This window comes from Pangasianodon hypophthalmus, chromosome 29, assembly GCF_027358585.1.
Source record: "Pangasianodon hypophthalmus isolate fPanHyp1 chromosome 29, fPanHyp1.pri, whole genome shotgun sequence".
Taxonomy (NCBI): domain Eukaryota; kingdom Metazoa; phylum Chordata; class Actinopteri; order Siluriformes; family Pangasiidae; genus Pangasianodon; species Pangasianodon hypophthalmus.
The window spans coordinates 15,584,615-15,607,883 of NC_069738.1; the positions used below are offsets into that span (position 1 = coordinate 15,584,615).

At 40.2% G+C, this 23,269-nt stretch overlaps 1 protein-coding gene across 1 annotated transcript; it reads right to left on the reverse strand.

Moving 5' to 3' along the window:
• Positions 1 to 745: 745 nt before the first annotated feature.
• gnb3b (guanine nucleotide binding protein (G protein), beta polypeptide 3b) lies at positions 746 to 8,170 on the reverse strand. The gene is made up of 9 exons (XM_026928308.3): positions 7,942 to 8,170; positions 6,199 to 6,308; positions 5,769 to 5,914; positions 4,912 to 4,975; positions 3,279 to 3,435; positions 3,026 to 3,092; positions 2,603 to 2,804; positions 1,879 to 2,095; positions 746 to 1,711 (listed from the first exon to the last, which is right to left on the reverse strand). Exons 2-9 carry the CDS (start codon positions 6,253 to 6,255, stop codon positions 1,605 to 1,607), a joined length of 1,017 nt encoding a protein of 338 aa, XP_026784109.1. The 5' UTR covers positions 6,256 to 6,308; positions 7,942 to 8,170; the 3' UTR covers positions 746 to 1,604.
• Between the last annotated feature and the right edge of the window lie 15,099 nt (positions 8,171 to 23,269).

The following is a 23,269-nucleotide window of genomic DNA, read 5'->3' on the forward strand; positions in this document are numbered from 1 at the left end:
AATACTATTATTGTTCATTTTGTTGTTGTTGTTGTTGTTGTTGTTCTACTTATTCTTTGCTGTAAATTTTTAAATTAAATTGTTCACTGTATCCTGTGTAATGTTTTACTAGTTAATGATTTTTAAAAATATTTGCATGTATTACACCTATAGAGAGCAGGGACTAGGGTTAGTGTACATTAGGGTTAGTGTACATACAGCTTCCAAATTTAACCCTTGTGTAGTCAATTAACCTTTGTTTCTGTGTTTCTTGTAAACTCTTTAAACGAAAATAGTGATGATACGAATTTTTCAGAACAACTTCAAAAGCATATGTATGTCATACAGAACATTATTATATATTTATCATTTATGTGAATTATAAATGAGCCCATATACATGTGTTTTAAACACCACATGAGGGACAGATTTTCACTGTGTGTGTGTGTGTGTGTGTGTGTGTGTGTGTGTGTGTGTGTGTGTCCTCACAGTAGAAGACTTCATGTCCTGCACTTGTGTACTTAGCTGTTTGTTTGGTCCAGATTTCATCCTCATCATGGTGGCAGCTATTTCTTGGTGGCTCATTTCTAGCATGTGAAAACCATTCAGTTTTACCATTTTGGACATCTAACCGTTTTTGCTCTTAAACTTCATTTTTTAGCAATTCTGGGAGGATAGTCATTGATAATCAGGTGAATAACAGTATCAGCCATCTGATAACCTTCTAACAGTATGACAGACAGTGCACATATTGTTTAATGCAGAATTCTAAGTTTATTAGAAAGGTTTTCAACAGCCATTTCAATTATTTTTTAAGAGACTCTGTGGCAACGTAAGAGAAATACATAACTATGTAGGTGTGAAATTGGATGAAGGTGACTATGCAGCAGAAGCATTTAGTCATAAACAAACATGATCTGGAGGTTAAAGTACATGAAAGAAAGTAATTGACTGAGTAATGTTTTATTAGGTGTCACACCTTGGGTTCACCTGAGTGAAGACAAAAGGCCCACACAAGCTGCATTTCAAAATCGTAGACATATCCATGCTTTAGACAGACATGCACATTGTCTGTGTGTGATAAAAGTCAGTGTATATTAACTCTGCAGTTTTCTTGTAATTTATTATATACATAAATACTTCCATCTAACCGAAGTCTGTAATAAAGTCTATAAGTTTCTGTAATTTGACAGTTACTCTATTATTCTGTTCCTGTCCCTAGTCATGATTTGTTTTCAAAACCCTATCAGTTTTACCAAGTACAATAAAATATTAATGAATATATTTAACATTTATCATTTTCCCACATGAGCTTAAGCCTATGCTATTTTTGATCTTGGTCATGAGGTGATAATACATTTCACTTCTCGTGTTAATATGCTACATCTTATGGTGTTTGAGAGGACATTTCTATTACTCCATTAATTTCCCAGTATTCATATGTAGGAGAAAAAGAGAGACAGGGAGAGAAAGGGTTTTGTGACATTAATGTCTGACAGGTGCCATGATCTTTTTCATGGCTTTCTTCTTTCTTAGTCTCTCTACTTCTCCCCTCCAACTCTATCCTTTCTGTTTCTTTCATTTGCTTCCCCTCCTCCTCCCCGTTTTGGGGTGGTTCGACCAGATCAGTTCCAGACTTTTAGAAAGCTGTCCCATGAGCCAGTGCACACACAAATGCCATCCAATGGTACTCCGGTGCAACTCACTCTGTTGTCATGTCCAGACAGCACTCCTGGAAAGAGGGCATTAAAAGGAAAGAGTTGAACATTAGTTGTTTAATTTACACCTCACTTTCCTGCCATCTGTGTAATGCTATGATCCAAGTCTCCACAAGCACTCTACCTTTCTACACCTACAGCACTACCTGTCACGCTCTGCTCTTCTGTCTTTGCCACTCACCAACTTTCTCGCCCTTCAGCGAGTCCCAGATGTTGCAGTTAAAGTTGTCATATCCAGCAAATATGAGGCGGCCTGAAATAGACAGGGCCAGTGACGTCACAGCACTGTTCATTTGGCCATCCTCGTAGCACATCACTTCCTGATCAGAGCGGATGTCAAACATCTTGAGGGTACAGTCGTCTGAGCCAGTCACAAAAGCGTTTCCATTATTCAAGAACTAGAGGGAAAGGGAAGCAATGATCAAGGTGTCATTCAGTATAGCTGAACTTTCCACACAAAGGGAATTATTATTATTATTATTATTATTATTATTATTATTGTTGTTGTTGTTGTTGTTGTTTATTTTTATTCTTTTTTTTTTCCTTCAGAGAGTTGAGAGTTTAGGGTGTCTTATGTTTGTCTTTGTGGTAGTTTCTGTTCCACACTCTAAGGTCTGGTTTTTAATACTCGGCTCGATACTCATTTCCGTAGTCATTCTATTATGTTTTTTATAGAATCAGTACGGATTTTATGCGCTGTCACCAGCGGACCTCGCTATGGGTGTAAATATATTTTCTGGCCTCTGCTTTGCACTTTTGAAATTAATTTTCTCTATTATGCCACAATAGACCAAGATCAGGAACTATGCAGAATGTGATGTAATATTACCAATATTAGTTTTACAAAACTTTGTTCAAGTGTGCAAATTAAATATATGATTCATGTCCCTGGTCCCCGCACTCACTGCAATGGCATTGACATCGCTGGTGTGTCCCTGGAATGTCTGTTTGCATTTGCCGTCCCTGATGTCCCACAGTTTGGCCAACGAGTCACAGGCTCCAGAAATGAACATGTTCATATCAGGGGATAGAGCCAGACACATACAGTCACCCACATGGTTAAGAAAGATGGTCTTCTGCTTGCCAGACTCTATATCCCACAGAGCACTAGAAGAGAACAGGGGTTAAGGAGCGGATGGAGAGATTGATCAGTAAAAAAGAAAAATGGGATTATTCCAATATACAGATCAAAGATCTGTTGACACTTGACTAGTGCACCTATTTAGCAAAAAATCTAATACAATAATTTGGAGATAGGAGCATTTGTGGGATTGTTAGGAAATCCTTAAAGTGCTAATGCTATATTTCAAATGCAGTAAATTGTTTACCAGGTGGTGTCACCGGAGGAAGTGAGGATTTCATTGTCATTTAGAAAGCGAGCACAGGAGAGGTAACCTGTGTAAAAAAGTAAGAGTCACTGTATAAGAAAGAAAGAGTCTTTTTAAAATAGTAATATCCATCAAGTGATATGCAATCCATGATAATGTTAAAGGCCCTACTAATAAATAATCTAAAATGAAATAAATCCAATTTCTGCTTTGTTAAGAGAAAGCGTTGATGGCAAAGTATTTTCCACAATACCCGTGTGTGCGTCTAATTCTTTCACAATCTTAACGATAGGCGTCTTCAAGTTGTATATGGTGCACATGTTGTCGAGACCACCACTGGCCACGAAGTTTCCAGAGGGGGAATATCCGCAGGTCATCACCCATGAGGACTTCAGAGGAACCGCATTAATCTGTCATGGAAAAAAGAATGTGTTATTCTGTTCTGTATAGGTTAATGTAGGAAAAAGAGGTGAGTTATTCTAACTACTTCAGGGCTTCAGGTACCTTCAGATGGTATGGAGGAAGGCAGTTCCAAAACATCTATCCTTCCTACATCTGCAGTAAAGCGTGAGTAGTAATATGTGAATGAATGTAGGCTGGAAACTGATGGGAGCTGTGATACCTTCCCCATAGCTATACACTCACCGGCCACTTTAATAGGCACGCCTGTACCCCTACACATTCAATTTATCAAGTGCAATTATCCACTGACTTATCCACTGGACACTTATTCAAGGAAAATGGACAGTTGAAGATTGGAAAAACGTCACCTGTCCCGTTTCAGCGAGTCAGTGCCCACTGTAGCCTCACATTCTTGGCTGACAGGAGTGAAACTGACAATGGGCTTCCACTCTTGTAGTTCAACAGCCTCAAGGTTTGTCATGTTGTGCTTTCTGAGATACTTTTCTGTTCACCACAGTTTATAAAGAGTGATTTCTGTAGTCTTCCTGTCCGCTCAAACCAGTCTGGCCATTCTCCTCTGATCTCTGTCATGAACAAGGTAAGAGTGCCACTCACTGGATGCTTTTGTGTTTTGCACCATGCTGTGTATCTCTAGAGAGAAGATATTTCTGAAATACTGAAACCTGTCTGTCTGGCAGCAGCAGCAGTCTTGCCATGGGCAAAGTCACATATTTTCCCCATTCTGCTGTTTGATGTAAACATTAAGTGAAGCTCTTAAAGACCAGTGTCTGCATGATTTTATGCACTTCTGCCTCATGATTGACTGATTGGCTTGGATAATTGCCTGATTGACCAAAGGTACAGGTCTTCCTATGAAGGTCCAATGCATTTATATATTTACAGACAGTGCTGGGTTGTAATGAATGTTTAGGGTTAAGAATCAGTGTTTATGGACAGGTACGCTCCACCTACTATTCTGACAGGCCATGAACATGTAGGGTTCGGTCGGTTTCTTACAACCGCTGTATACCAGTTACCTGTAAGGAGTTGTGTTTTTGCAGAAATGTAATGTATTTCACAGTTCTCTTATTGAATATAGTCAGAAAAAGTCAGATAAATGGCTGAGGCTAGGCACTTTGCTATGTCCATAATTAACATGAGCTAATGATCTAATAGCAGGTGAACTGAAGTGATATACCTTGGTGAACATAGGCACTTTGCTTACTTAAATGATAGGTAAGATTTTGGTTTGATCATGATGTGAACCAAGTCTAATCAAATAAACATTATTATAGATGTAATATAAAGTGGGTAATATATTGGATGAAAAGTGATAGATACAGTGAAATCCTCATAATTAAACAGCAGTGTTAAAAGTGTTGGCTGGATGTAATAGTGAATATACTGTACAATTAATGACCTTAACTAATTCTAAACCAGGAAGATTGCTGTAGATTATCAGGACTTCTTCGTATTAGTCTCACCTTGTTTCCTGAGTGGGTATCCCAAATAAGGAGTTTTCCATCCTGTGATGCACTGACCATTAGCCTGACAACAGGAGTGTATGAAAAAGATGCAGAATGGTGAAGACATGCACAGTAGCATTGTTCTTTCGTTCATCTTATTTATAGCACAATAGTATATTATTTACTGCTGAAACAATGCTACTTCAATACACAAAATATGGATCCATAATACACTGTATTAGTACACGGATTACAATTATTTGGCCCTCAAAACGTCAGTATGATCAACTAGGCACAATGAATAGATGAATAAAATCTGTGCTTCCTTTGTTCTTAATGAATTCCATTAAGTCTGAGGCTATTTCAGGCCAGAGTCTGATAATTGCTCTAACTAAGCATTAAAGTGGATTCAAGATGACCACAAGATGCTGAGAGACTGCTGTAAGGAAAATCCTAACTAGGCTAGGTAGATTATGGCTTATCTGCAGGGGACGATCACATTCAGAACATGTAACAGTCTGTGATACTGAACTCATTTAACACTAACAGTGTTAGCGTAAAACACAAACATATACAGTGATGTCCTAACGTCTTTTCAACCTTTTACTCTCAAATGTATATGTCCAATTGTCTAACAAATCTCATACATATGAAAACAAATTTAGTCCATATGAAAACAAATAGTTCTTTTTGCTAAATTGGTAATACATCATTGATTGACCAAGCAGCTTGTTACTGTCCAGATATTCGTACTGTGATATTGTCATTGTACTGTATCGTCATGGGTCTGTAAGTTGTTTTTTTTCTATTGTTGTTATCTACAGGTCATCGTAAATGTATTGGCACACCTCATTCACTGGACAAAGCACTCTCACCTGCTATCTGTGGCCCAGTGCAGGGCATAGATTTTGGCCAGGTGGCCTTTCAGTGTCTTCCTGGTCTTCAGCTGTATGGTGGGCGTAGCTGCCACTCCAGAGGCAGCAGCAGATAAGTCTGTGTCATGAGCTGCCTTGCGTGCTGCCTAATGGATGAGATATGACTTACAGTTGAGTTAGAAAAGCACTGTAGATGTATGGAGAACAGAGCATGGAGGAAGATCTCTGCTGAAGATCTAATCTCATGGAAATCTCATGAAAATTCAGTGCTTGCTTTTCTTATTATTGTTTAAAAATTGTTTAGTCTGATAACCTGCACATTAAGAAACACATCTACATTCACACTTGCACACAAAAGTGATAAAAGTCTTTGTGATAAATGCTATATTTTGATTCGCAGTGCTGGACTACAGCCGTGTAGAAATCCAACCTCAATCTGTGTCTTCAGGGTTTCAGCCTCCTTTTTCATCTTCTCCATTTCACCCATGGCAGCAGTTGACGGCTGTAATTACTGATGGGAATGAATGGATACAAGGTGACCTGGCCAACAGTGAGACAGAACATAGACAAAAGCCACTTTAGAATAGCAAACAAACTGTCGGTCAAGCAGAAGGATGTGATGATCCTACAATGTAAAATCAAATAGATTAATCAAGATATCTTCCTGCTTTTGTCATCAGGCGTAAAACCTCATATATTAAATGAATTAGGCCTCACCATGACACCATCAGATGAACAGTGGTTTCTGTGTATTACGTATAGCAAGAAGCAACCTAGAACCACTGCTGATTATAGTTCTTAACCTTAGATAACCACATAAATATAATAAATGCTTGCTGGTGTCTGATAGACTTACAGAAGGTATCTGTAATAAAAAAGAGGGTATTTTGAAATTTTAATATAATGCAGTCACTAACATTATATGTGCCATATAAATGTAAATTTTACAATTTGGGAATATCTGTAATATTGTTAATTAATGGCAGTACTATAGATATAATTCCTTTTAAACATACAAATGAATATTTAATAGAAGCAGAGTGTTAATGTTTCCACTTGATACTTTGTGCAGGTTTATGAATTACTGAATACTGAACCATTTAGGTGTAAATTAATAACTACCTAAAATGCATGATACGGTTGCAAATGTTAAACCATAAATCGAATGGACAAATCAGCCATTAACAAGCTGTGAGGTAATATATCCAGTGCTCAGACACGGTGTGAGGACATGTACAACGCACCATGGTTCTGCTTTTCATAGCATTTTGTTGATGTTCAATGATGTGCTGACTCATTTAATGATTCAGACTGTTGAATTTATGCAAAGCAATCAGTCACCTTTTCCTAGATCAATAGAGGAGTAAAGAGTGTTGAGTAGTAAATGGCTGAGGGACAAATGAAATCAAAGGAACAGGGGCTCAAATCAAATCTCCGGTCATCCGATTACTTACTGCTCCTTACCACTGAATGGAGAGCGGGATGTGCGGAAAGAGAGCAGGAACTGGATGGATGGAGGGCTGGTGGGGTATGAGGTTAAGTATCAATTTGTTAAGGGTTAATAGATTCAATACACTCTTAAAATCTCTACAGATATCACACATATTTAAGCATGATGTCACAACAAACCCTTTTGCTAATTAGGAAGATGTCACTACAGTGTTGTTTTTATGATCACCTGCTACTTTCAGTTATCCTTGTAATGTATGATATGAGATTTATTATGTCTTAGTGATGATTTATAAAATCTCCACACAGATTCAGCTCAAGTTCCCTTCATCTTTCCGCTGTGATAAACTGACCACCTATTGTATGGTAACAAAACTGACAACATTCAGCAAATATCTAAATATTCAATCTTGTCTGAAGATATAAAAAGCAGAGAATTAAGAACATGTATTAACAGTGATCCAACATGATATTGTCCTGATGTCTCCCCAATTAGCAAATGAGCTGCATGCGATGTCACTGAGACGTAATTTGCACTTGCGCCGATGTTGATTAGGTGTGTGCTGTGTAGGTCATTTTCAAAAAGTTTCAAAATTGCTGTTAAGTTTTAAATAAAGGCAAGAAAATCGATGAAAACACTATTCACAATAAACTACTACAGAATGACTGCAGACTGGTTTCACTAAGCTTAAAAGAATGATCATTCCAAAACTCAATCACTCACCTTTTGTTCAACACAAAGTGCCAGTTCTCCGTTATTCCCCAAGAATTAGTGTTTCTCTTCTTAACTGAAGCCCCACTTTTCAGCACACCTCAATCCAATGGACTGTCCTCTGAGTTCTCTCAAACTCTACCTTTCATGCGTTCCCCTAAGAGACTGGTGGCAACTTGCCTGTGAAAAACACACTCTTTTTCTCTCCCTTCCTCTAGAGAGGAACAGATGAGGATTGGATCGGATGAAGGAGATCAGGGATGAAGGGATAAGCCTAAAGATGGAAACAGAGAGAGAAGAGTAGCAATAGGAAGTGTATTGATAGAGGAGGGGTGATTGAGAGTAGGACAGGAAGAGAAGGTAAACTGAAATGAAGAATCAGTGCAGAAAGGACAGACAGAGTAAGATTCCAAGCTGAAAATATTGTCAAAAGTGAAAAGTTCTTGACTATTTAAAAATGCAAATGAACGACAGTTTGGAGTGCTGCTTCTGGTATGGGTATTGAGGTTTAGCTTTCTAATTTCCTAAATGTGTTGTAAGTAGATCATTTTGTGATATGATCAGTGAAGCTTAAAAGTGAGAAGGTTTAAGTATCAGTATCACTAATATCACACAGAATTAGTAGAACTATGTGAGACCAGTAGTAGGTACAGTGGTGAGGTATTATTAGGTATGGTCTGGATGGGAGTGGCATTGTAATTTGGCTGCATTATTTTGCCAGACCTAATGGGTTGATCTTACTTAATCAGGATCTAGCAGGATTTCTGGGGAATCAGCAATCCTATTAAGGAATTAGAGCAGGTGAATCCAAGCATGCGTCACCACTGACACAGAGTCAGAGATAGGTAGGAAAGAGAGAAAATTGTTTAGAATAGTGTTAATGCACCTAATGCAGAATAACATTTAATTAACTTGCTGGCCTCACAGGCAGCAATGCTAACAAGTGTGATCTTGGGTGTTCTCTTGGACATTATTGGACTTGCAGATCCAAAACTCTGGACAATGTCATATACATAAAATTGGTCCGAGGAGGTGGGATAATCACTTTAACCCAGACATCTATGTGGTGGTGTGGTACAGTTTGAAAGAACTTACTTATTTCCCTGCTTTCCTGCCCCACAAATTTTTATTTACAATGCATTTTTTTTTAAGTCATGAAATTTTAGAAAACTACTCTGGGACTAGAGCTGTAGTATGAGTGTAACACAGTGCCACTATCCGTATCTGTTTAGTGCACCAAATATTCATATCTGTATTTATTTTTAAACAAGAAGGGGGGCATGGTGTGTGCCTGAAGGTTATTATTATTATTTTTTTAACCCACTGAAAAACACTCAGGGCTACTGGAAAAAAATGAAATCATTTTTCACTTACACAATATAAAAACAAATAGGAATTTGCAGAACATAACTTTATTCAGCTTCTGAAGTTCTACGGCTCCTCAGCTACTTCACTCAAGTTCATAAACAGCCTGAACCAGATGCCCTGTGGACCTTTCATGCAAGCATTCTGTCTGTTTTGACTGTGTAAAATAGGGAGGTATCTTTCAAAACAATGCTGTCTTTCATAATTCAAGGAACTGTTGTTGACAAGAATAGTTACCTCATTATTTTTTTTTTACTAGAAATTTGGGATGCAGGTGGTCCCCAGGTCCAAATTGTCTTCCTGATTAACCTGGCCCTCTTAAAGTCCCCATGAAATCAAAATTAAAGTTTTGTGGCTTTTAGTATGAATATGTTAGCCTTAAGGTTATCTATAAGCTACTGTGCCCAAAAACAGTCACAAAATTCACATTTAGAAGATATATGCATCCAAAATTTACAGTCTCTCTACCACCAGTACGGATCAACAATTTTGATGACATCATTCTGCAAGTCTCCGGGAAGTCTCCTGCCCACAACATTATAAAAATCACCTTGCTGAGCTTGCCGTTGTTGAGTGAAAGAAATCATGTCAGCAAGCATGGGTCATAAATGTGTCTTTGGCTGTTTGAACATGCACATTTTATTCAGATTTCCAACTGTAAGTTGGTTAAGAAGGAAATGGCTTGAATTCATTCACTTTGAAGAAGGAGGTATCTGTGCCAGCCCATGGCTTTGTGACAGCTGTAGGCTGTAAGGTAAGCTAAACACTATTGGCTATTTAAAAAGAGGGAGGAGCCACTTGGTATGTCACATCCTGACTTCCTGTTTCAGTGGCAATTACATCAACACATCGAGTAATGCTAGGCATTTCAAGGCATTTCACAGGACCTTTAACACCATTGAAAAACTTCAAGACCGTTTCCATGGATGCTTAGGTACAAAATTTCTGCCAGTGTTGCCCCCAATGTCAGCACACCTCTCCCAAGAAGTCTATACCTGCCCCCTCATCCCACTCCCCATCATCAGCATGCCCTTTGAAAGGGTAGGAATGGATCTCATGCAGCCATTGCTGAAATCTGCCTGGGGGCAAGAATATATTGTATGGTGATCAATGATTATGCTGCCTGGTACCCCGTGGCAATCCCACTCAGAAAGAACACATCATGAAACGCTACCAGAGAACTTATCCTCTTCTTCAGCCATGAATTCCAGCCTGGGGACTGAATGCTTCTGCTGCTACCCAGCGCCAACTGCAAATTCCTGGCCTGCTGACAGGGCACCTATACTGTCAGCGAACTGGTGGGCCCAGTGAACTACCGCATGCAACAGACAGGTAAGAGAAAAGACACCCAGCTATATCACATCAACTTGCTTAAAAATGGTCTGAACCTGTTCCTGTACTCTGAGCCTTTGCTGATGTCTCCCCAGAACCACTCGGGGATGCCTTGGTCCAAAAGTGGGAGGACCTCACCCCCTCACAGCAGCAAGAACTGGGGAAATTGGTGGATCAGTTTGCAGATGTTTTCTCAAAGGAGCTAGAGCTCACACAGCTGATACAACATGACAAAAAGATTTTGGCACCAGCCCTATCAAGTTCCAGAGGCCTGCTGTCAAGCTACTGAGGAGGAAGTTGCCCAGATGCTATAGGACAGCATTACTGAAAAGTCTGCCAGCCCCTGGTCCAGCCCCATCATGGTGGTTCCCAAGCACAACTGAAGCCTAAGGGTCTCCAATGACTTCTGAAAACTAAACCAAGTGTTGGAGGCCAACAACTACCACCTCCCCCGAGTGGATAACCTGGTGGCGTGTGTGGGGGGAGGCTGCTTTGTTTCCACCCTTGACCTCATGAAAGGATACTGGCAGGTGCATTCAACACCTCCAGTGGCCAAACATGATCTGACCACTTATTCTATCTGTGAGAAGCCTTAAGCAAACTCTGAATGGCTGGTCTAATGGTGAACCCACAAAAGTGTCATCTGGGGCTGAGCGAGGCACAGTACCTTGGGCTACCACATTCCCCGGCCAATGTTAAAACCCCAGGATAAGAAAATTTAAGCAGTCAGGGAATACAAATGACTCACTTCCAAGCGACAGGTATGTGCCTTCTTGGGGTTGGTGGGGTACTATAGAAGATTCATGCCTACCTTCTCCTCTCTAGCCTCCCCGTCAGGCAGCAGAGCAGGCAATGGATGGCAAAGACAGCAATGCCCATTTAACCTGGTGGTTTCTCTTATTGCAAGACTTCTGTTTCCAGGTGCAACATGGAGTGGGCGTCCACCACAGCAATGCAGACGGTGTCTCATGGAGGTATGGACTCTGGGCCCAAACACCACTGGCATTCGGCTTGGAGCTGAGGGGGGATACTGTGCTGGCAGGCTGTCGCACCACATGCCACAACCACTGCACGCTTCTCATACTACTGCTGCTATAGTGCTGAATGGAGAGCACCCCTTCAGCACTGGTGCTGTACACTGGAGAGAATCCCATAGCTGTGGGGCGGAGAACGAGAATGAAGCACTGCTGGGGCAAGTTAATCACCATGGCTGCTCACTCTCTCCAAGTGGAGACTATAAAATGGATGGCATGGACAGGGGGACTTGAATAGCTGTGGTGCAATACTAATTCTCTCATATGTTTTCATCATACTCAGAGGACACCACTGCTCTTCCTCTGCTCCCTCCCACTACTGTGCTCTGCTTCTGGCCCGTGCCTGACCACAGCACCACTACTCATAAGAAAGACTCCCACAGCCCTCTTCACATATGAACAGCCACCCTCTCACACCTTCCTGACTCCCCTCTATCCTTTTGTGCACTTTAGAAATAAAACAGGCCCCACTGGGGGTTGCTAAGTGACATCTCTGCCTCTGTGTATGTCTGTGTTCTGCCTGCTGCTGCTGTGAGTCGCTACAAGCTATACACATCATACACATGTATGAAGGCCGCTCCACATAAACTAAGATGAATAATAAACAACTTAAAAAAGTGTTATTGCTTAACAAGGTAACATGCATAATTGTTGATGTGGAGACATTAACACTTATGGAGGTAGAGGGTTATAAGTGCTTCATAACAGTAAAAGTTTCCGAGCTCAAAGAAATTCTTCAGGACAGGTCATGTGTTCAGGGTTCTAGGTGACAAAGGGTTCTAAATGACAGGCTGTGTTTTTGAGAGAGACAGAGAGAGTAAACTATTTCTCTGCCACTCCTGGTTCTAACGACAGTTGGCGATTGTTGAGAAGACAGGTGGTTTTGGAGGAACCTCTGGAGTTTCTCCTGTCTGGCTGTCTGTTGCTATGGTTCATTGCTATGGAACATTGATCTACATACGTATGAAATGTTTTCTCTCCCTACACATGATTCCATATGGTATTTACACAAAATACAACCTTGGTGCAGCAGGAGGTGACAGAACAGTTCCCCGTGTCTTGGCATCTGGTGGCAGTGATGATGCATCTGCTGACAGTTTCAGCTCATAATTGAGATAAAAGAGCATCAGCACAGGAGCGGATTACAGTTCCTTTTTCAGGAGGTCAAAGGCGTTTTGCTGGGTGTGGCCCCAGACCTATTCATTCTACTTTGAAACCAGTTCTCTGAGCGGCTTGTCCTTTTCCGTCAGACGCTTCTGACACCATGTCGTGTTAGTTGCTGGAAAGATTGATGTCCACACACAATACAGTTGAACTGTTTACTCAGCCATCGTGTCATTACAAGAGTTTTCCATCACACTCATGCGCCTTGTACACACCCATGCATAATACGTCTGTGACACTCCCTAGGTTACCAGGGGAATGAGGGAGACAGACGTGGCACAACTCAAAAAGGGGTTTTAATGTAATGGAAGCTTGTTTTTCAGCCTTGTTCCTCAAAATCACACATGCATACACATACTCTCTCATGGCTCTTCTCTCTCTGCCTGTATCTCCTTGCCGCCACTCATTGAAATAGAGAATATTCATTAGGAGAATCACCCACAGATGCAGCCTCAACGTTACCACTCTACTCACTCTCCCGACTCCGCCCTCCATTCACAAACTGGCACTTGACCACGCCCCTGCTGCCACAACGGCACTTTAATCAGTTTACACCACGGTAATCATTGGTAAATCACTGTGGTATAAGCAGAATAACACACTCCAGATTATGTGGTTATATGAAAGTAATATACACCGATGGGGTGTGATGCGGCATGACACACAAGCAGAGTGCTGCTAACCCCAATCCCCCCATCCATCATTCTGTGATTGCTAGAACTGTGGATATAAAATGGACTCATTAAATTGAAATGTTTTTATGTAAGACCAGCTTGATACTGCTGAATACAGACGAGTGAAAATGCTGAAGACTGACCCCTATGCGAGCGTCAGCGCACGACACTCTGACTTACTCACAGAAGTATAAATCAGCCCTCACACACACACACACACACACACACACACACACACACATTCCTTCCTCCTCCTCCTCTCTTTGTCTACTCTCTATCCCTGATCCTCATCCGCACACACACACACACACACACACACACACATACACACAAAGGTAGCACGTCTTAGTTAATTAGTTGATTTCTGGTGTTTATTCTGTTTCTCTATTGTTCAATAAATTCACTGTTATTGAACATTTTTTGCCTTGTGTTGCTATTATTATGATACTACAAGAAGCCAAACTATCCAGAGCTAATTCTTCAGAAACCAAGTAATTGAATATTATTTCTCTCAGTTAAACAGTGAAGTTTTAATAATAATCCAAACTTATTTAACATACAGTAAGTTTGTAGTTTTATTTTTTTAAATAATAAAATTTTTTTTAAATAAAAATTATAGATTATAAACGGGGAGCATGATGGCTTAGTGCTTAGCACATTTTCCTCACACCTCCAGGGTTGGGGGTTCGATTCCCACCTCTGCCCTGTGTGTTCAGAGTTTGTATGTTCTCCCTGTGCTTCAGAGGTTTCCTCTGGGTACTCCGGTTTCCTTACCCCCAGTCCAAAGACATGCATTGTAGGCTGATTGGCATTTCCAAATTGTCTGTAGTGTGTGTGATTGTGCCCTGCAATGGGTTCCCCCACTGTTTGCCCCAAGTTCCCTAGGACAGGCTCGAGGCTCCCCATGAACCTGTGTAGGATAAGCAGTACAGAGAATGGATGGATGGATAAATTATATAAGGGGCACAGTTTATGAGAGTGGTTGCCTGAGGCTGATTACCTGTAGAGACTGATTAATTAGATTTACATTGCAGGACATACATTGCTGCAACTTACATTTCTGGTGCTTCTTGTATAGAAAAATCTATTTCCCCTACAGTGCAAGGATTAAAAATGAAGATTGTATCAAGCTATGTGTAACACCAGCTCATGCTGTGACACCTCACATCAGCAGAGGGCTCCCTCCCCTAAGCACTGAACAAACATTTCCACTTTAGTCATTTACTGTCAGAAGGACTCATTCATGCATTATCACTTTGCAAGGGCTTGCCAATATCTTTACTGACTTCTGAGCCATTGATTCTTGTTTCTCATTTCTTTGTATGATCCTTGCTTTGTTTTGATTATTCTCTTGGATTTACCCTCCAGCACATGGGGCCTAAACCTTCTCCCACATCTCTGTAGTTACAGAATTACCTTTCCATGAAACATGGCACCAAAGGAGGTCCGGGATAATTGTGCTGATACTGCATCACAAAGAAAACTGCTAGGCGCTCATTTAAATGTGATGGTTCTCCTGGGAATATATACGTGTATATATGTGCATACAATGCTACAACAATCATATCCATAATTCGAGAGCGGATTTCAAGAGTGAAGCCTTTAATCATCTATGCCATGTTAATTAGCTTATCCCCATAAAATAAACGCAAACAGTAAAATGATTATCCTGTTGTTGTTTTTTTCCCTCCAGAACTGGTCCACATAACAAATATATTAATAGTAAGCATATTAAGTAAGTAACACTTCATCATCATTTATTTATTAATAGTAGATCCAAAGTCTATAACTGGAACACAGGGCACAAGGCAGGAATTAACTCTTGATGGGACCTCTGTATGACTGAACTGTATAAGAATGTATGTTTTCATTTGATGGAGTGCAACGCAACTGGAATGGTATCAACTAATATTTACTAATTGATGAAGTCACTGTTAGATGAAGTCACTCTTTTAAATACCCAATTTTCAAGGCCCTGGATCTTTTTCTTTAAATTACCAGTTAATTATTGCTTAGTGTACTGTCAGTTTGTATACTGTACATCACACCATACAGTGGGTTTGGGAAGTATTCAGATCCCTTCAGATTTTGCACACTTTATTGTGTTATAGATTTAATTTTCCTTGGATTAAATTGACATTTTAGCCACCAATCTACACACAATTATCCATAATGACAAAGCAAAAAACTATTCTTAGAAATCTAGATAGGTATTCAGATCCTTTATTCAGTACTTTGTAGAAGCTCCTTTGGCAGCAGTTACAAATTTGTCTTCTTGGGTAAGTCTGTACAAGCTTTACACACCTGGATTTGGGTAGTTTCGCCCATTCTTCCTGGTAGATCTGAATCAGATTGGATGGAGAGCATCTATGAACTGCCATCTTCAGGTCTCTCCACAAATGGCATTTCACAGTTCTATGGGTTCCAGTCTGGGTTTTTGCTGGGCGACTCAAGGATATTGAGAGACTTGTCCTGAAGCCAGTCCAGTGTTGTCTTGGCTGTATTCTTCAGGTCATTGTCATGCTGAAAGTGAGCTTTCGCCCCAGTCTTTAGTCATGTGCATTCTGGAGCAGGTTTTCTTCAAGGTCCTTTGTGTATTTGGATGCATTCATCCTTCCCTCAATTCTGACAAGTCTCCATACCCCTGTCACAAGTAGCATGATGCTGCCACCACTATGCTTCATGGCAGGGGTGGTCTTATCCAGCTGATCAGCAGTTCCTGGGTTTCAGCCCTTGGAGTTCAGCCAAAAGAGTTCAGTTTTTGTCATCAGACCAGAGAATCCTTTTTCTTCATGCTTCGTGCCAAGGTCTACAGTGAGTTCCTTGGTTTGGTTTTTGTCTGACATGCACTGTGAATTGTGGACCTCATACACAAAGGTCTTTCTAATCAGGTCTAATTAATTGAATTTGCCACAGGTAGACTCCAGTCGAGGTCTAAAGACTTCTTAAGATAATCAAAGCATACAGGATGCACCTGAGCTCAATTTAGAGTGCCTTAGCCAAGGCACAGTCAGACAAATACTTATTTAAATGAGATATTTCAGGTTTTTGATTTTTAATGAATTTGCAAATAAATAAATAAATAAATCTAAAAACGTTTTTGCTTTGTCATTATGGATTATTGTATGTAGATTTGATGACTCACGCTGTACAAGTCTTGTGTTTGTCCAATTAAATACTCTCTAGGACATATAAGTCCCACCCCCCGAGGTGTGAGAAATCCTCCGCAACTGGCAAAAAGGTTCTAGTTAAACTCACCTTTAAACTCATTAAAACTAACACTACAATATAATATAAATTCATACATAGTGTTCATACATACATCTGAACTGTTAACATGAGTCAAGACATTTGTGAAGCTTAAGACATGGGGTGCAGTTAGTATTTGGAGACTGCTGATGGCAGCATAGGCTATTTACATTGGAGCCTGACTGCGAGCCACACCTTTTCCAAGAATGCATAATCCTTCTGGGATTGAAATACCACTCCCTCAGTGCATGAACGTAATTGTATTACTTTAGTCGTGAGAACTAACTGTCTTACCCAAGCCCTAACAAGAATGATCTCACAAATGTTTTTATACCTTAAACAAATTTTCAAATAAAAATGTAAATATATAGACATATGCAGTCAGAAAAGCACACAGAAGGCTGTTGCAGCGAGCAGAATAAGCGAGAAATTACCCCCATGCATTTGAAAGAGTGTGGGTTACTCTGGTCACAAAAAAGATGAGTATTTATTTAACAATTTTAAGAAATTTTAAGTTCCCATATTTTTTTTTATATGAGGAGAGGATGCATCAAACCTCTACTCAGACAGCTCAGACTGTGCTGTGAGATGATAGGATATCTGGTGTATTATGTCTAGCAGCATCTCTCACAGATACAGAACATTTTGCCTGGGGTGGCCATAGCAAAACGACACATAAAGTAAATAAACCTAATTTCAGTAGTTGGGTTAAAACCAACTGTCATATTTATAATGTGTTTCCTAAAATGTTTTTAATAATAGTAAATAAAAGTTTTTAATAATAGTAATAATAGAGTTTTCAATCATTAATAATTTTCAGAACTGGCTATACCATAGTAAAACCTACAACATATACAATAAAAATAGTATTTTGGTATTTATTAATCATAAAATTCAATTTAATGTTACTCTCTCTGTGAAGTATTCAAGCATTAAATTGTCCTGCTCTATAGGTAGATAAATTTTCTAATTTTATGCATTTATTTCTAGAAAGAAGCTAAATGATCTGCCTATAGAATAAGAACATTTAATGCTTGAAATATGTAAAAGCTGAACAATATTATAGTCTTAAAATAATATAAGATAAAAGTGCACATATTCAAGATTTTTTCACTTGCTAAGATATCACATTTTTGTAATATTGCAGTTCTCAGGGTAGGGCAGTCAAAGATGCTGGGCTTGTATGCACATGCATACACTGCATACCCATACAGCTCACCACTGTCTGTGTGTTTAGTATAGGAGGCATGAGAACGCCAATTTCAAAATTCCTCTCCAAGTATCCAACTGGGAGCATGTCCTGGCTTGCAGCCTTCTCACAAACACACAGCTTTACAGGGAAAGAAAATACTCACCAGTGGCCTAATCATTCCCGACTAGTCATTAGGAGGATTAGTCAGACTAAATGCTTAATAAGAGCCACAGAACATATTATCACTTCTGGGGCTAGTTTACTAACACATTTTAATTTCATTTCCAGCCAATTCTCCACAAGATACTTCCTAATCCAGATTTGTACATTCTGCACTGATCCTCACTATAAATCAGCATGGCTTTATCCATTTTAGGTAGGACTGAGAATCATGTAGACTCATTAGAATCATTATTCTACTTTTGTTGATAACATACAGAAGCAATGAATCTTAGACACTAGACAATTAAGCAATCTTGTTTCCTGTCTTCTCCACCCACTTACCTGTATTATTTATTTTCATTTACTGTATTTGTACAGTTGTCTTTTGATTCTAAAAACCCAGTCTAAATAAACCCACATGACTGATTTAGGTCACAGATTCCTGGTAAAGACTTCCTCGTGTCTGTGTGTGATAAGGCAATGAAATATGTCATATACTATGCAATATCTACAATTTTCTACAATTATAAATTATATTACAAATTGTTGATACAAGATATTTGTACTCTCGGCAATTTCCTAAAATAGGGCTTACTTTTCTATCTAGTGCCAGTATTACTCTGATTCTCTGACTATTTCAGTCAACACGTGCAGCAGGATTTTAGTTTTTCTTCAGGAAGCTTGTGAACCTATGACAAGGTGCTCCTCCATTGGTGGATTCAAAAATTGCAAAAGAAACAAAAAAAAAGCAGCAAGTTTCTGAGCTACTTAGCAATGAAACAAAAACAAACACACACAAATGTAATTACAGGTTAGAGTATTCATAAGGTGGAAGACAGGAATAACAAGTTTGATCCTGAGAAATGAACCTTCTCCTATTAAGGCTTACTTACACAGCAACAAAAGCACAGGTTACAGTTTAAACAGAGAAGGACGAAGTGAGTGTAATGAAATAGTTACAAAGCACTGAAACCCCCCACCCAAAAAAAAAAAAGGATAAATATGCAGGAGAGAGGAAAGTTTGGTAAATAAGAGAGCGGAGAGACATGGTAAGAAGGGGAAGCAGGGTTGGGGAGGAGGTGAGAACCTGATAGTCCACATTTTGTTGCCTGAGGTGGAGCTATGAGCAAAGCAGTCATACAGTGTACTAACAAAAACAAGCAAATGCAGGCAAATGAAAGACATGTATTTGCATGGGTGCAATATAGTACACACACATTCACACTCATGCATGCTCAAGGCGACACACTCAAAGCATGCAGTCAGCTCCCAGAGAACAAGACAGTTACTGTTAGGTGACAGCTAGGTTCAGTAATGTCAACCAGTGACATGGATCTTTATATGACACAGAGAGCCTATCAGAGGACAGTATGTGTAGCAAAAAAAAAAAAAATTGCAAAGAGGATGGAGGATGCTCAGTTGTGTGTGTATATGTGTGTGTGTGTGTGTGTGTGTTCCTTTAGCCCAGTTTCTGAGTATTGAGGAGTCTGATGGCATGGGGGATCTATATCACGCTATTTATTCCCCCTTTGCTGTTATAATAAGCTCCACTCTTCTGGGAAGCTTTCCACTAGATGTTGGAGCGTGGCTGTGGGGATTTGTGTTCATTCAGCTACAAGAGCATTAGTGAGGTCAGGCGCTGATGTTGGGATGTCGAGGAGGTCTGGGGTTCAGTCGGTGTTCCAGTTCATCCCAAAGGTGTTCAGTGGGGTTGAGGTCAGGGCTCTGTGCAGGACACTCGAGTTCTTCCACTCCAACCTTCACACACCATGTCTTCATGGAGCTCGCTTTGTGCACAGGGGCATTGTCATGCTGGAACAGATTTGAGTCTCTTAGTTCCAGTGAAGGGAAACTGTAATGCTACAGCACACAGAGACGTTCTATACAACTGTGTGCTTTCAGCTTTGTGGCAACAGTTTGGGAAAGAACCTCATATGAGTGTGATGGAAGTGTCCACATACTTTTGGCCTTATATTGTAGCAGTTCGGTCATGGTTATGCAGAATGTTCCCATGTCCCCAGAAGTGGTCTTGTGGTGACACACGCTTTGTTTAAGTGATTCTATTCCTTCCCTTTTCTAGATTGTTAGAGATACGCTTGTCTATGGATTTCTGGGTGCAGTCAGCCAATTAGCAATGGCTGCTAACAACATTCCACCACCTGCACCAATGAAGCTTACGGTGGACATGAGTACAAATGGAAATATTTCCTGCTGCATTTGAGGATTAAGCTATTGAATTGTAAGAGAAAAATCTCATTTTTCTGTGTAAAAAATCTCTAATTTCACCACATTTACAACCACAACTTTGATGGTGGAGCATCGTGAAGATGCAACAGCTATTCTGAATGCACTTAAGAGTATTGCATACCAGCAATCAACATCATCTATGATCATTAATGGTTCTGGCTGTTGCAAACAAATGGTATGTGAGCCAATTTTTAACTCTAATTTTGTGAGAGAAGCTTCATGAGAATATGATGAGCTCAAAGATGAGTTAATCAGAGAGAAAAAAGTGCTCTGAACACTGCAAAAAATGACATCTTAGCAAGTGAAAATATCTTGAATATAGTCAAATGTATCTAGAATTTGCTTCTTTATGATTGCACAAATGAGATTACTGGTATTTTTCTGGAAAAGAGACTGGTGGACTTCAGAAAATAGATGGCATCATGAGGAAGGAGGATTATCTAGAAATACTGAAGTAAACCTCCAACATTGTAACAAAATGGCTTAAACACAAAACAAAAAACAAAGTGAAAGCACTGAAATGTAAAGTATTGACAGTAAAGCAAATCCCTGACCCGAATCCCATAGAAAATTTGGGACTGAACTGAAAAAGCATTTCTGAACAAGGAAGCATACAATCCAAATTGAGATACATCAGTTCTGTCAGGAAGAATGAGCAAAAAGGTTGGCTAATTATTGTAAGAAGCTTGTGGAAGGCTATCTTTAAGGAATTAAAAGGCAATGCCACCAAATACTAACAAAGTGTATTTAAAGTTTTGACCCACTGAAAATCTAGTAAATAGTAAATGAAAGCTGAAGTAAATATATTTCTTAGCAATTATTTTTAAATTATCTTTCATGGCCTACAAGACAATATGGGAAGCCTGGCCTCCCTTAAAATTTCATTAAAATACAGCAATGAAATGTTTCTACATTAAATGTAGAAATGTGCCTATTATCACTTTTGGTGAAAGTCAATAGTTAGTGAATCAAATTCTCAAATATCTCACTGAAGTATCATGCTGTTTGATCATTTAATGCAAGCTGTTTTCAGTGGACAGCACAGCCTGCATGTAAATCTCCTTTGAAGCCACCAACACAGTGTCTGTAGAACTATGAGCATGGCTGCTATGGCATGATTCAGTTACACCATGTTTTAATGGGAGAAAAGATTAACACTCATTAGACAACAGCTTTTTGGGTTCTGCCTGGACACACAACTTCACTGGGGTAAATGGGAGTGTGGGTGCCATCTGATGATTGGGAGAGTTTTCAAAGGGCCGGAACCTTGTAACCAGCTGCCAATCACTGAAATAGTGAAGTGAAGTGAAGTGTGGCCAAGTATGGTGACTCATACTAGGAATTTGTGCTCTGCATTTAACCCATCCAAGTGCACACACACAGTAGTGAACACACACACACACTGTGAACACACACGGAGCAGTGGAAAGCCTTTTTTGCTGCGGCGCCCGGGGAGCAGTTGGGGGTTCGGTGCCTTGCTCAAGGGTCTCACCTCAGTGGTGGTATTGAGGGTGGGAGAGAGCGCTGGTCATTCACTCCCCCACCTACAATCCCTGCCGGACCCGAGACTCGAACCCACAACCTTCAGGTTCACCTTCGGGCTGCAAGTCCGAGTCTCTAACCATAGGCTATGACTGCCCCACAGTATTGAAAGTGACTCACATGACAAGCACACAGAATACTTGGATATGCAGTAGTTGGACAGTAGCCTAATTCATAACTGTTTTTTTTTTTTGCTTGTTTGTTGCGGGAAATGCTTATATTAAAAACAGACTGGCGAGCACAAAAACAGGTCCAAAACACTAGACATAATCAAGGTCGAGAGTCAGTCGATGAGCAAACAGGGCATCAAAGATCAAGGCAAAAATCACAATCACAAATAACAAAAAAGAATCAAACAAGAATAAACAGTAATCAGAAACCTAGACTTGGCACGTCAGTTGTAAAAGTAGAGTTGAGCAGATTCTTCACAGTGGTGGGCAGGGATCCAGCATCACTCCACGGGGCTGTAACCCTCCCAGTCAATTAGATATTGTAGTTTACCTTCTTTGTGACAGGAGTCTAGAATGTCTTTGACTCTATGGACAGGTTGTCCTTCAAATCCTAAGGGTTCCAGTAGTGTCCTGGGGGAACCCCTTCAGCCAAAGGACCTTGGATTGCCAGCTTGAGTTATGACACATGGAACGAGGGGGAAAGTGGCAGTGACGTAGTAGTTCTAGTTTATATGTAACTTCATTGATGCATTGTAAGATTTTATACAGAACGATGTAGTGATGAGTGAGTTTGCGGCAGCCCTGATTGAACAGGATATCCCTGGTGGAAAGCCAGACTCAATCTCCTGGTTGATACTCAGGCATTTCTGTCAGCGAACTCTGGTTGAGTGAGTGGTTTCCCACACCTGTTTTTTCCACCTGAACCAATCTTCCACTGCTGGAGAATTGGTGGGGTTAGCATTCCACTGGAACAAAGGAGGGTGGTAACTGAGGACTCATTGGAAGGGAGTGAGCTGGGTGTCTGAGTGCATGAGGGAGTTCTGTGCATATTCCGCCCATGGCAGGAAGCGAGCCTAATCCTCCTTATTAACAGCACAAGAGGAATGTAGGAACCTGACGATTTCTTGGTTAGCTCGCCCTACTTGACCATTGTTTTGTGAGTGATAGCCAGAGGTGAGGCTGATGGCCACTCCCAGCTTTTCAATGAAACTTACTCCCAGAGATGGCACGTGAATTGTGGTCCCTGGTCACTCACGATGTCCTTTGGTAATCCAAAGTATCTGAATAAATGGTCGAACAGCAGCTCAGCAGTTTTTGAAGGCTGTGGGTAGCTTAGGCAGTGGTTTCAGGTGGAGGGACTTGGAAAGTCTATCTGTGAGCACTAGGATAGCACCATAGGAGGCTGGTAGGTCTTTTATGAAATCCAGA